Raw genomic sequence first — 14959 nt, 5'->3', positions numbered from 1 at the left:
GCCTGATAGGGTCCAGAGTCAACATGCACCTGCTGTAGAATCCCCATCCTGAGCAGCAATGGCTCTGGCCTGGCTGCCGGCGCTCTTTACTGCAATGGCTGTATGTCTGTGAGGTGTATCGCTGTTCTGCAGTTGATGAAACATAGAGATGATATGGCAGTCTAGAGTTGTGATGTAACTACATTGCAGCTAATGATGTAACCAGCCCTGCAGGCAGATTGAAGCGGCACAATACACAGCATCATCGTCACAGAGACAGACTGAAGAGTGTGTGAGAGACAATAACGAGAAAAAGTGTAAAACAGAGAGGCAGACAAAGAGAACATGCTGGTCAGACAATAGACAGCAGTCTGAGTGTATAGATGCTAGAGTTACACAAACACACACACGCTGACTGACAAGTACTACTGGCTTAACTGTCAATCCTTCAATCAATGCCTCACAGACTGTGTAGTCTTTAAGTGTGTGTTCATGCAGGTGCATGTCAGGAGTGTTCCAGGAATCCTGTAAGACGTCCTCTGGGTGTAACACACTGCCGCTCTCCTAAAAACCCAATATGGACCAACAGTGATTTTAGCGCTCATCTCCCACCTTTCAACCAGTAACAAACACACTGCCTGTTTGCAAAGTGAAATCACAGCTTCCTGCTGTTTGCTACTGAACTATACTGAAGATCTTTGCTCAAGGAATATGACACCTGAATGATCTGACATTATAAACGTGTCCTGGAATAAAGTTGCGTACAATACAAAGTGGTTCTCAAAGGATTCAGCATAAATTAAATAAGGGTTGTCTCAATGTTACAGGACTTTGCCGGAATAATGAGGAAGGTTATTGTAGGGGTCAAATTATGACTGCGGTGGAAAATCTGGGTGAGTGATGACAGCGTTAGGCGGAGACTGCATCAGACAGGCTGGCTGCATGGCAAATCATGTTGGATAATCAGATGACCTGCCAAACTGAGAAACGTTCACTGGTCCCCCAGGGACACAGGAGAGGCGGAGAAACCAACACAGGCTATACAATAGAATACACGAGTAGAGAAGAGCAGGTGTGGAGGCACACGGGTGGGACAACATCTAATGAAATAGATTATAAATAGGACTTTTAACATCCAATGGGCAATGAAAAAATACCCAAACGCTTAAAAGATCGAGGATTTTTGCAAAATGCCAGAATGTAAGTTTTTACAGCCTGGTGGTTGATTCGTTGCGAGGCATATTCCTACCACTCAATGTTTGGAATAGTTTTAGCAGTGACCTCAGAGGAACCTTGAAGGAACCCAATACAGTGTTTAACAGAGGCAGTACATATCCTCATTCATGTTATTTTATGAACACATACATTGCAGCTTTAGTAGAATTCAAGTGGAGATTAGGTGAGGCTAAATGTAATGGTTTTAAGTACATGAGTGTCAATTAACGTTATAGTCAGTAACGTTACAATATTTAAGTAACGTAACACCAAAGCAACGTTACACTGTGTATTCACGCCTAAAAAGGACATGTTTCTGCATCGCCATGAATTATTCTAAAGGCAGCTAATGTTGTAGCTCGCTCTGTGTAGATGCAGACACGATGTTTTCAGACAGTCTTATGTCTTCTCCTGCTGCTAGCTTCAGCCTGGCTAACGTTTACTAAGCTAGCGTTATGCTACCGGCGGCACAAAGAGCTCACACAGCTGGACAATACTGAAGCCTGATTAATGGTGTCCTAACACAACATGCAGCCGCTCAGTCTTACCTTTCAGACAGCTCCGAGTCCCCGCAAAGACACAAACTATAATGTATTACTACACTTTGTTATCCAGCCTGGTCCACTTGTCTGGAAGAGATGCTCAGACTCTGCTCCGCGATGTTTGAAGAATTAGCTTTTTCCTTTCAGCCTCTCACTGTAAAAATACAACTTCAGCTCCTGCCCGTAAACCACTGTGTACAGGCGCCATTACATTTTAAACCGCCGCAGGCGAAGACAATAATGTAGAAAAACGGGCTAACATGCCACTGCAACGAGCAAATTAACCATAAAGCAACCAAATACCTCAGCAAAAATATCGCTGTTTTATGTAGTGATACTGAAAACCGCATATATACACAAACTCAGAATTAAATAGAAAGAACTCTACCAGCCTCTAGTGGCCGTTAAACTCACTACAGGAAATATAACAACGAATTTGCGCCTTTTCAAAATAATTACGGTTGGACTTCAGACGTGAAACAAACGTGAGGTAACGGAACCAGGACCAATTGGCTTCCAGGATGGGCGGGACAAACACAGATAACCGACCCAAAAATCCCTCCGTCTGCTGCAGTTAACGTGCACGTCTGTTGATAAATATGTGAATTATTATCAGAAACGTTATGAGTTTTTGTGTCTGCCCCACAGGATGACGACAATCCCGGCTACCGATGTAGATACACGCTGAAGTAAGTCAGACGTAAAACAACAACCGGTTAGCTTAATGCTATTGGTCTATAAAAGCTAGCTGTCATTTGTAAGCTAACTAAGGATCAATGAAAATCATTATTGTATAATTCGATATAGCTATTATTAGGTACATGTTGTTTGATGTGGTTGTACATTTGAAATAGCCATGAATAGCAAGTCCAACATGGCTGTCTATTCTTATACGTCGTTATTGTTGCAAAAATACTGCATGTATAGAGCAAACGTTGATCATTATTTGTGTCTGTCTGTTTCCTCCTCGGTGTCCAGGCAGTGAGATGTCTCTGGCTCAGAGGGTTCTATTGACCTGGGTCTTTACCCTGGTCTTCCTCATCATGCTGGTACTGAAACTGGACGGGAAGGTAAGGTTATTATTCTATTAATAAAAAGTCTCCTCTTTTTGCAGTTTCAGTTAGTGTTTACCTACTGGTTTTTGTTGATCTATCTCATATCACCGTCAGTATTCACATCTTTCCACTTCAGCTACAATTGGACTTGGCACACTGACTTAGATAGGGAATGAGCCTTGATGATGTCACCGACTTGATCTTTTCCCTCTCTTCCCTCCAGGTGCAGTGGAACTGGTTCCTCATCTTCCTCCCAGTCTGGGTATTTGATGGCATCCTCATCCTCATGCTTGCCATAAAGATGGCGGGCCGCTGCAAGCCCGGGTACGACCCCCGCAACGGCTCCCCCGACCTGCGCCTGCGGGCCTGGTACCTGACGGCCATGCTGCTGAAGCTGGGCTTCTGCCTGACGCTGTGCGCCAAGCTGGAGAAGCTGGCCGAAGTGAAGCTGACGTTTGTGTGCATCCCGCTGTGGACCATGTTACTGGGGGCGCTGGTGGAGCTGGGGCTGAACATCTTCCCTGAGAGGAGAGAGGCCTAGAAGGAACTTAATAAAAACACATTGAGAATAGATTTGTGTTTGTATGACCAAGATGACGTGGAATATGAGCTTTTGTTTTTGTCCTGATTATGTTTCCAGAGAGGACTAAGACTCAAGAAGGAATTAAATCATTATTTCAGATATCAGTATTCATCCAAACAAAACAGACACTGTGTTAAACATTTAAATCATGGGGTGTTCAGACCTCAGTGGAGTAGCCTGTGATGGCTTCAGCATGGAACCGTAACATCTCAAATGTAAAAAAATAACTTCAAATGAATGGCCTATTTTTCCTTACAAAGGAAAAAGAAATGGCACAATGGGATGAACTACATGTATTATAAGACTACTGTGAAATCTACACTGGAAGAAACGTAAACATGTCCTTTTTGTTTATAACTCAACAACATTTTCAGTTAGTTTTCCTGAATAGTTTTCAATGTAGATAAGCTTGCACATCTGGAGGAAGCAAACTGTTTTTCGCTTTGTCTTCCCCTTCTTTATTCAGCTGCATGCTGATCAGTTTGGTTACCAATCATTGGATGTACATTTAGCTATGTATGCTTTACATACTGACTATACTCACACACACCCTTTCCTTTCATCTCTGGGCTATGCAGAGTACTACTCAGCCATATTTGATTTGATAAATGTACTTTATAAGTGATCCTGACAGCAGCCTGCTTTGGCTGCAATCACATAAGGAAATTGCAGGATATAAAACTATCTTGGAACAACTCGTGATTGTTCCTCAGGCTGCCCTCTGCTCTGTTCAATGTCTCTGCTGTACCATGTCGATCATCATAAGCCCCATTGGAAACCAGTAAGCTGTTATTACTGTAGGTACAAGGTTGCTGGGAAAAACTCCATGACATGTGTTATGATAAATATCATGTTCCCACTGTATATTAAGTTGTATTATTAGGGTTTGAACATGCGTCAGAATGTGTTCTTCCAGCTCTGTTCAGTGTTTCAAATGTCAGTTATTCTTGTACGGCCATGAGTGACATTTGTATTGTGCCATATTGTTCTCTATGAATATTTCAAATACATTCTTTGCGTTATTTTGCACTTTGTTAACATTAAGGGGACGAGTTGTCGTACGAGCAAAAGTATTTCACGATTGTTGCACGTCTTGTAAAAAAATAAACCAATCCTGAATATTAAGTTGTGGATATTCTCCTCAGATTGTCATACAAATACAACATTGTGTACACATACACACTCAGAAGCATCAAGTACAACAAATTAAAACAAAGTATTGTGGTTAGGAATGTTAATCAATACGTTCTGGGATTTCTATTATGGCACAAACTAGAACAATTCAAAACGAATGAATAGTCCAATCTTTCCCGCTTCAAATTCACATATGTTCAGGACCTGTGGGACAGTGTGATGGATGTTCCTGTTGGCTGTAGCTGTCCCCACACGAGCAGCAGCAAGCACTGGGGCGTAACACAGCGTAATGTGGCGGAGCTAGCTGAGCCTCACATCATTACAGGTAGCTGCTGCTGCTGCTGCTGCTGTACATACACACCAGTCTGCACCACAACATCTAATATACGCAGTGGTGAAGTCAAATAAGTACATTTACTCTGTTACTTTTTTTGTTTTGGTATTTGTGCTTTAGTTGAGTGTTTACTCCACCAATCAAAGTAAAATATTTTTGTTTTTACTCTGTCTATATTATAATTTCTCTAAATTAATATTTGCTTTTTACTATATGTCATAGGTACAATTACTACTGGCGACTGTCTAAATATTTATAAAGGAATGAAAACTGTTACAAAAACTATTAAAATACTCATGTAGTATTATCAGAACTTCTGGTAGGCCTACATTTGGTACGGATACACTGAAGTAGCGATTTCTCATCAGCTTGTTTACATTGTTGTGCTCTTACTTTCCTTATGGAAGGACTTTGATACTTCCAGTATTGAGTGTTTTAGGGCTAAGAAACTAACTTTACCCCCATTTATTTTCAACTCAACTATGAAAAGTACTGTTTCTAGATCATTAGCACCATGAGAGGCAGCAGTGTGCTCAGTCTGTGTTTCATTGAGCTTTTCCGAGAATTCCCTCCAAAAGTCTTTGTCTCTGCACCAACTTCCTGCCTCACTCCCACTCTGTAAAGGTCAGCTGAGCTCCTCTGGCATTCCTGGTGTGTGAGAGTGCATGGAAGGATGTGAAGAGGGGGGGGAAAGGCAGTTTTGAGTCACATGTGACCTGACACACACCAGTCCCGAATTACAGGGCTTCTGCATTGTGCTGTGTACAAAATGTCTGCTCAAATCTGGACCTGTGGCGCTGCTGTGGTTATTTCTGCAGACTGCAGAGTGGGAGGCAACAACAAAACAAGAGAAACCACAGCTGGGTGAACATTAGACAAAGGCGGAGGGATTACTTTTTTTAAATGATAAATAACCTTAATCCTATAAAATGTCAAACAGGTGTCTCTCAACCCCAAATCATTGTTTCCCCTCTTAGTGCAATCTATAATCTTGTGTTGAGGTGTGAGATGCTGAGTGTTGGTGATATTTGGATAGTTCTGCCTTCAATTTAATATAATGCAACTAGAAGTCCCTCATTGTGGTGTACAAAGCGCCACATTTAAAAAAAAAAAAGTAAACCGCAATGTCTTTTTTAGCGAAATCAGGAGAGAAACTCCCCCTGGAGGGAACACAGGGGTTTGAGCCTTTGCAGACCATTAACATGCACTAAAACATAAAGAACACACGACAGGAGACATCAACTCAACACCCCAACATTGTCCATACATTGAACCTTTTATTAGCTAGGCTCATATTTAAAGTAGAAACCACACTACAAGTTTTTCCTCCTTACAAAACTTCTTATGTACACTACAGTGCTGACGGTTAAAAATCACGTAAACAAAATAGAAACAAAACCTTGAGATAAATAAATGATCTGGAAACAACTCCAGCCCTTGAAGACTTGTGTTGTTTTCAACCATCATTTTGTGACATTTGTACAAAAAATAGTTTCTGTCGGTTCTTTTTTGAAATGTAAGAAAGCATAAAAAGAGCTGCAGAGTCTTTGAACTGGCATCAAGGTCTTCCATCACCTCGCTCAGAGCCACAGAGTGGAGGGTTCGGCCTCTGAAGGCAAACTGACCAGAGAGCTGGAGGCTTCATTTGCGGACATTTTCCTGACTGGCGGTGAAAAACACAACCCTGCTTTCCGGAGTTGGTCCCACCGAGCCACGCATTTCCACTCTTCCCAAAGTACACCACAGATATTTGGAGCGTTTTCAGCAACGCTTCGAGAGCAATTGAATGCTTTGCTCTCATTTTACAAGGACAACACCCCAACATGAAGTCTCGTCAAAGGACAGAATCCTTCTCTGTGTGGCTCTGGGCCATAAACAGTTCACAGTTCAGGACAGGCACTGGGGAAATGTTGCGGGCTACATTAGCATGTGGGCTGAACTCCAATATCTCACTAAAACCAAGACATCAACGACATAATCAAGTTTTTGACAATGAAATGATACAGAAGAGATGCGCACCACTTGGAGACACATATTCATAATTGCTGCTTTAACATAATTTTAATAATTTATTGTACTTTTAACAGTTCCTGGTTGATAAATAAAACATTTGAACTTCATTTAAATAGATAAATAGTGCTTTGGGAATGACCTCTCAACAGTGTACCTTCATACGTCCATCAATAATAAAACAATTGTCTGATAAAAGGCCTGTTGATCATCTGATATAATTAGAAGCTCCAATCATCTCTACGGTGGATGTATCCGTGATACAAATCTGATGCTGCTCCTTCTGTTATCCAGGTGCTGTGTGCTTTAACTCATGGCAAGCTGCAGAGGTCATGATTTCATATTTGAATAACCCTCGAATGTAGCTAGGGTTGTTTTTAGGAATCCAATATATTTATGTATGCATGTGTCCACTCCTGGGTGGCTTTCCTGAGACTCTGGGGGCAGGGTCTAATTCATGCTTGGCTGAACAGTAAGTGTTCTTTTACCAGAGCTAATAAACAACCGCAGTACGAGCTCTGCCACTGCTGCTGAGGGCTCCAGGTACAACACAATACTTCACTTTGTTTTGTCATCATATTCCATCAACCAATTTATCACCTGTTAATTGTTTAACAATACAACACTGGATCTCATTTTAAAAATCCCAACAGGATTCAATAGGACACGACTTTAAAGTCAGAATAGAAATACTGATATGTGCTGTCACCATATCAATAATGGGGAAGTGCATTTATATTAGGGCTGCTCAATTCATCGTATTTTAATCGCAATTACGATTTTGGCTTGCAACGATTATGAAAACAACATAATCGAAATAAAACGATTTTTTTTTTTTATTATTATTATTTATCTAAAAAAAAATATATTATTTTTTTTATTGGTTCATCAGTTGAATTATACTTAAAGTTCAGGGTAATCAACTGTTAAAAACATACTACACCTTTTTCTTTCAATACATGGATGTTTTCAAAGTAAATGGATAATCGTGTTTAATAATCAAGATTATGATTTGTGCCATAATCGAGCAGCCCTAATTTATATTTATTGTTAGAAGATTATTGCAGAGCTTTAAAACTCAAAATACAATATCTGAGAAATGTATTCTGATCAACTGTTTTTATTATGATGTATGGATTCAGAATGTTAGAGCAAATGTAGCGATATTATATCAATACAATAGTGTATTGTATAATATCATGGTTTGACCCATCATATTCCAGAAACAGTCTTGGGCACAAAGAATATACGAAAAAAAGCCACAAAATTGGAAGCATTAGCTGCAAGATTCACAAAAAGGTCATCATTGTGACCGTGTTCATATAAATATGTAAAATCTGTCGGAGCAGACATTTACCTTTTCCTTCCTACTGGTGGCTCACCTCAAAAAACGGAACCAGGAAGCAGTTTGGCAGACACTGAGAACTTCTTCCTGAAGCAAATCTTCTTCAAAGTCAAATCTGGAGCGTGACTGAAGGTCAAAACTGCTGATGAATGCAACAACGAGACCCAATCGGGGCGGTACAATCCGAAGCAGTCCAGAACCAGGTCCGACTCCGTGATCTGAACCAGTTTTCCTTTTTACATTGTTCATCACAAATACAGAACAGCATCCGTATGTACACTAACGATTACACCTGTTTCTGCTGCTCTCCGTGCTGTGAGGGGGGGAGGGGGAGGGCCGGGGAAGGCTGAGGGGGAGGCGGGTGAGAAGGAGGAGGGGGAGGCGGCGAGGAGGTAGGAGGAGGAGGCGGGTGAGGATAAGACTGTGGCTGGTATTGTGGCGGGTAAGAGTGGTAAGACTGAGGGGGGGGGAAGGGGTGAGGGGAGAAGTGGGGATGCTGCGGGGGGAAGAAGGTGTTGGCATACTGGTGGGGGTGAGGAAGGTGAGGGGGGAGAGACTGGGAGCTGGGGAGGGAAGGTCCACACGGGGCGGAGAGCAGAGGAGGCTGGTAGTATGTCTGAGACTGCATGCTGATGTTGGGGGGGAGTGGGGGGTGCGGGGGGGGCAGGTGGAGCCGGCTCATGTGAGGCGGAGCTTTCTGATACGAGTTCAGCGGCTGTGAGAGCGGATTCGGGGGGAGGCGGACTCCTCTGTGAGGGAGATGTGAGGGTGGCAGGAGAGGGGAGAAAGACGGGGGGAGCATGTGGGGGAGGGGAGGAGGGGGGAGGTGCTGGTGGGCATACTGCTGCGGGTGCATGTGAGGATCAGAAGACAGTCGAGAGTCCGCACTGTGAGGCCATCTCTCCTGCAGGGGGTGTGTGCGGGAGTCTCGAGGGGCTGGGTGTGTGACCCCTCTGGAGGAGTGTGAGTGCACAGCGGGGGGTCCGTGCGAGGCTCGGACCCCCGGCTGCAACCGCCTCCCGGGCTCTGACGCCACGTCAGTCTTTGTCCCGTCCGACTGAGAGGAGGGAGGCAGTCGGGGGGTGGAGGAGACGCCGGGGGGAGGACGTTTGGAGAAGACCGCTGCAGGTCTGGGAGGCAGGGGTGAGGAAGAGGAGGAGAGAGCGGGAGAGGAGGAGTGTGAAGGAGTAACAGCTGATGAACAGGAGGAAGGCTTGGAGATGGGGGATTGAGGAGCTGAAGGCTTTGAAGTGGAAGACGTGCCTCTGCTGTCTGAGGGACGATGATGATGAGGGTGGAGATGAAGGTGCTTTGATGCTGCTGCTGCTTTGGGTTTGGTGTCCTGGTGAGGAGGGTGAGATGAAGGTGAGTTGTTCTTGCAGAGAGGAGGCACTGGAAGGTCTGCTCTCACCCTTCCAGGAGGCGAGTCCTGTCGTCCTTCTTTCCCCCTCTCCTTCTCCAGCCGCTTGCCTCTGTTCATGTTGGAGTCCAGCAGGGGGGTGGGGTGATGAGCCACTTCCTGTTTCCTCACAGCTGGCAGCGCTCGGTTTTCCAACCCATCAGCCGCCTCTTCCTCCTTCTTTATCTTCACCTTCACTCCTTTCTCACTCTTTTTTTTTCTCCTCTCCTCTTTTTCCTCCACTTTTTTCCTCTCTTTCTCCCTCGGCTCAACCTGCTCCTCCTCTACTTTCACTATCACCTCCTCCTCTTCTTCCTCCTCCTCTTCTTCTTCTTCTTCTTCTTCTTCTTCCTCCTCCTCCTCCTCCTCCCCTGCTCCCTGGTGGTATTTCCTTAAGCGTACGTGCCATGCCAGGCTGCAGACGGACGACACGGTCTTGAACTGATGCACCACGTTGCGAGGGATGAAGTAGATATCGTTGTGGCTCAGGTGGATGCGGGCGTAGTGGATGCCCTCCCTGCGCAGCTGGTTCAGTTTGGCATCGTCCACCCACTGCACACACTGTGAGAAGAGAGGGCTTTGAGTCAGAGGCAACTTTATTGTGTCATATATATATATATATATATATATATATATATATATATATATATATATATATATATATATATATATATATATATATATATATATATACACAGTACATTTATAAAAAATTACAGTCTACACACAAATTGGGACAGGACACTGTGTGAGTCAAGTCCACTAGACTAGTTTGAATGGAGGAAACTAAGCGGCTCCATCTTTAGATCCTGACATGCATCTTAAAAAGGATGTTTTAAATCATTAAAAATGTAATTACAATTATTTAATCTTTCAGTTTTCCATCTTGCGAAACCTTTTTTTAGTCCAGTAAACACAATTTATGGGAACAATTGAAAGTGTTTTATTGCAAAAGAAATCTTACTGCAGTTCAGTTTTTCACCACAAGGTGGCAGCATACAACAGATTAATTAACAAAGAAACTCACACATACTTGAAGTTACTCTATTGGGGGGGTCTGATGGATGAGCAGTGCTTATTACTATGTGTTTGGTGTGTGTGTGTGTGTGTGTGTGTGTGTGTGTGTGTGTGTGTGTGTGTGTGTGTGTGTGTGTGTGTGTGTGTGTGTGTGTGTGTGTGTGTGTGTGTGTGTGTGTGTGTGTGTGTGTGTACACACGTGACATTCTAACCTGAGACAGCGGAGGCTCGTACAGGTCCAGCTGCAGCCTCTGAACTACTTGAGGGAAATCTCCAGCGTGGAAACACACGACGTCTTTGGTTACACGAGGAGGCTCCGAGCTGAACGAGGGAGGGAGGGAGGGAGGAGGGAGGAGGGGGGGAGGGATTACAGGACAGTTGTTGGAGAGGAAGCCGACTGAGCATCTGCCCCTAGCAGTGTGATCACGTGTTGCTCCACTTCTTACCTTCCTCCGGCCCGCACGGCCTTCAGCACCCCCACTGCTGCCGTGGTCTGTCGCTCGAAGCCCTGCCCAATGTGGTCGGCGTGGGCCCGGGTCCGGTCCTCGAACAGCAACTCTCTGGGCTCGCTGGCCCTCGGCAGAGACTGCAGCAAGTTCTTCACCTCGTTGGTGGAGCTACCAAATGACAGGAAGAAACAGTAAAAAGTATTAAAAGTATTTCCACTCAGTCCAACTAAGATGTCTCGCTCTCGTCTCTGCTGTGTACTAAAAGCGACCGGGCATCGGTCTCGACTCAGTGATGTAAAGCAGCCACGAGAGCCTGACACGGGGAGCAGAGAGGATGCTACACAGGGGGAAAGCCTGCCTTCATGTGAAGTCAGTTAGGCAAACTGGTTGGGGGCATTTTGGGCAGAACATCACCTAGCAACCATCACGCAAAAACAACTCATCATTTCAACTTGAAAAAAAAAAGCATAAAAAAGACTAATCCAGTAAAGAAATGTCCGACAAAAAAACAACGCATTAGTGTAGGCAGCCCAACAGAAGATATACCACAAGTGTTTCATATTTCATAATCTATTTATAAAGAAATACATTTGGTTCGGTAAATACAAATTAAGTACATTTAAGTAATGCAAAAAATAAATGTATCCACGCTTTCCTTCGTGCAGACCGACCGAGAAGCTGAGGAGTTCACACGCTCAAACAACAGAAGTACTGCAGTCGGCTCGCTGCTGGATCAGTGACTCACACTGAGGCTGCCGTCACACTCAGACAAGAAACCTGACAGAGTGTGAGAGAGGTTCCTTCAGAGTGTAACACAGCAGAGCCACGGCGAGACACTTCATTGTGCATTCATTCAGAGATAAGAGAGGAGAGCTGGTGGAAGGGGAAGAAGAACAAGTGAACACCCACACACAGCCCCGTGTGTGAGAGCAGGCTGCCGGCTGGAGGGAGTGGAACAGCAGGAAGCACTCCAAACGAGAACGTGCACATCTCCAGTGATGCTAGAAGTCTACCATCTCCTGCTCTTCCTGTTGTCCTGGCACAATGAGGACATGCAGCTGTGTGTGTCTGTACCAAGTCACTAGGACACATCCCTGCGTCAGTGGGCAACTAAGAAAAGAAAAGACAGGAGGTCAAAGAAAAGACAGGAGTGGAGAGAGAGAGAGAGGAGATGATGGAGGGGAACAGGGGATAGAGAAGGAGAGAGCAGAGAATTAAGCAGTTCAAAAGGTGTAGGGGGGGGGGGGCGGCGCTCTGACGGTGGACACGGAGCGCCTCTGGAAGCTGCAGCTCGTCCCCTTTGCACTGAGCTGCAGCTGCTAATGAGTGTTCGCACCATTGATGTATCTGCCAAGTGCTTTCTCTGTTAATCAATATGTGTTTAGTCGGAAACAATCAATTCACAATGATGTAAAAAAGGTCGCATGGAGCAGCTGGAGCCAGAACATGGGGTTAGGGTTAGCTAATAAAAACAAAAAGGATCATTAATGGATTTCTTTCAAAATAACAGATGTTCTGATACCTGGCTAACGGATTCATAAGCTAATCATATGCTTGAAACTGAGCATTGGGTGTTTGACATGCAGCTGACAGCCCCCGGCCCCCCGTGGACCCCCATGGCTGTCTGTCATAGGTCATGCTGCGTGTGTCTGAGCGGGAACAGCATGCTCTGCTTCCTGTCTGTAACGGGGGCCTGCATGCCGACGGGCTGCTGCTGTTGCTATGCAATTATTAGAAATCTATGGGAAGCAAGGCGCTCATCACAGAATGCTGAAGTATGTGGGTTTCTTTCAGTCACCGGACCCCGAGGTGTAGAAGAAGACTCGGTGCCGTCAGAAGAGCACCGTGCCTGGACCTCTTCACTAAACGGGAAACGCTGATAGGATGTTCCTCCCACACGAGTAGCCTTCTTTCAACACAGATACAGTCACGCTGCAGATGAACCCTCCTCTTCACTTGTCTTTATCCTCTGACATATTGCACACACACACACACACACACACACACACACACACACACACACACACACACACACACACACACACACACACACACACACACACACACACACACACACACACACACACACACACACACACACACACACACACACACACACACACACACACACACACACACACACACACACACACACACACACGAGAGTGCCTGAGAATAACAGCTTCACAGTAAATCAGCTGAAAGCCTAGGAAGAGGTCAGGAGGCGGAAACAGAAGGATACAAACAGATACATGTGGGAGGAGAGGAGGGAAGGAAAGGAGGCTTCGGGTGAGGGATCCAGGAGCCAACATGGGAACAATATCAGGAGTGCACCGCTCGGCTTGTATACTCACGGTGATTTATGAATGAGTAATATGAGACACGATATAAAAGAGAAACAAACATTTAACCAGCTCTCGCTCTCCGTCTGTGTGTGTCTCGAGAACACAGATTCCTTCAGCCCAGCTATAACAAGTGTTTCTGACAGCACACACACTCATGCCGACACACACTCTCTCTCTTGACTGCAGTCCTCTTCAAACGCTGTGCACCAAACCATGCGTAACATGGATGCAACACATTGTTTGGAAACACTAACGATAAAAGGACAATACCTTCTTTATGATAATCTCTTTTAGTCTCCCAGGGACTTGGGACTGAGTTCTCCTTTGTGTGCATGCTTTTGAGGATGCTTCAACTATTTTCCAATATCAATCGGCTAAACCCCAAGACAACGGCTTTTTGAGTCAAGACAAGTGCACTGAGATATTTAGCTGTTCCTATCAAACATACAATAGCAGCACTTTCCCTTCGAGCTGGAATCAGAACACGGTGAATGTTCTGCCAGGGCTCACATCTCAGATCCTTCCAGAGGGGGTCTCTCGCCTGATACTGAACACATGATGTCCTCATTAACAAAAATATGAATCCTGTGTAAACTGACTTATAGTTTCAGCCCTGAGACCATACATTAAAACCGCTCTAAATCACTACTGATGTTCCGTCTGATGATGAATACAGATCAGTAGGTCAGACAGATGGAGCTGCTGCACGTGAGGAATGTGTTGTCCTGCACTTGGCCGGCGTCCATGTGAAGCAGCGTCTGATGTGTCCACTCTACTAACACACAATGATGTCATGTGAGTGGGGAGACACGTCCCTCTCACACAGACACACTCTCTCACACAGACACACTCTCTCACACAGACACACTCTCTAAGGTCTCGCTCACAGAACTCCTGTGTTTGTGAGTGTGTGAGACGGAGATTATGTGTGAGCAACAATGAGAACACAAACAGAGAGGGTGTAGTTGTCTCATTGGATGCTGCTCGGCTGCAACGACGCTTCATGCTGCTGCTGCTTTATATGTGACACACACACACACACACACACACACACACACACACACACACACACACACACACACACACACACACACACACACACACACACACACACACACACACACACACACACACACACACACACACACACACACACACACACACACACACACACACGGCTCACCGTTTTCTCTTGAAAGGAGACTTTGGTATGTCGGCTACAGGTATCATCTGCTCCCCGGGTCTGACCCACATGATGGGCCCGTCGTCGCTCTCGGTGGGATCCATGGTCCTCAGGCTGGAGAACGTCCCCCACGGGAGAGTCCGCTGCAGACACACACGTGAAGAGGAAAAGTAAGTACCTCCCACACCTTTTCACTAAAGCCATTCAGGCTTTTGATTTGTTCCAGAGGAAAGTAGTCCCGTGCAGAACTTGCTCCCTCTGGCTAAACGTGTCCCAGCAGCGAGACGCGTCCCAGGGAGCTGAATCAGAGCCAGAGCCCTCGACCCAGAGGATGTGTGTCGCCACTCGTCCACACTGCACGCAGGATAT

The 14959-nt window shown here is 45.1% G+C and overlaps 2 protein-coding genes across 4 annotated transcripts in view; one reads left to right on the top strand and one right to left on the bottom strand.

Annotated features, from left to right (window-relative positions):
- Window positions 1–1054: 1054 nt before the first annotated feature.
- On the top strand, window positions 1055–4499 carry LOC117439084 (transmembrane protein 60-like). 2 transcript variants are annotated; one of them, XM_034074815.2, is made up of 4 exons: window positions 1055–1179; window positions 2385–2425; window positions 2715–2806; window positions 3015–4499. In XM_034074815.2, the coding sequence occupies exons 3-4, from the start codon at window positions 2723–2725 to the stop codon at window positions 3330–3332; spliced, it is 402 nt and encodes a 133-aa protein (XP_033930706.1). In that variant the 5' UTR covers window positions 1055–1179; window positions 2385–2425; window positions 2715–2722; the 3' UTR covers window positions 3333–4499. The 2 variants fall into 2 exon arrangements, with proteins under 2 accessions (XP_033930706.1, XP_033930705.1); XM_034074814.2 differs by lacking the exon at window positions 1055–1179 and having other exon boundaries at window positions 2238–2425.
- A 1600-nt stretch (window positions 4500–6099) lies between these two features.
- LOC117439094 (lysine-specific demethylase RSBN1L-like) overlaps window positions 6100–14959 on the bottom strand; it is a 35519-nt gene continuing 26659 nt past the window's right edge. For both annotated transcript variants that reach the window (XM_034074830.2, XM_034074831.2), the window contains 4 exons: window positions 14591–14733; window positions 11060–11230; window positions 10826–10934; window positions 6100–10157 (listed from right to left, as the gene is read on the bottom strand). In XM_034074830.2, the coding sequence (XP_033930721.1) occupies window positions 8484–10157; window positions 10826–10934; window positions 11060–11230; window positions 14591–14733 (2097 nt within the window). In that variant the 3' untranslated portion in view covers window positions 6100–8483. The remainder of the gene's footprint in view (window positions 10158–10825; window positions 10935–11059; window positions 11231–14590; window positions 14734–14959) is intronic.

The sequence above is a fragment of the Pseudochaenichthys georgianus genome, chromosome 23 (assembly GCF_902827115.2).
Source record: "Pseudochaenichthys georgianus chromosome 23, fPseGeo1.2, whole genome shotgun sequence".
NCBI lineage: Eukaryota > Metazoa > Chordata > Actinopteri > Perciformes > Channichthyidae > Pseudochaenichthys > Pseudochaenichthys georgianus.
The sequence above is the reverse complement of the archived record's forward strand: the minus strand, read 5'-3'. Positions and strand labels throughout refer to the sequence as shown.

Excerpts from the sequence above, each read along its gene's own strand:
- LOC117439084 (XM_034074815.2), top strand. The coding sequence starts at position 2,723 with ATGTCTCTGGCTCAGAGGGTTCTATTGACCTGGGTCTTTACCCTGGTC. Across the intron at positions 2,807-3,014 it reads TACTGAAACTGGACGGGAAG|GTGCAGTGGAACTGGTTCCT; the intron begins GTAAGGTTATTA and ends TCTTCCCTCCAG.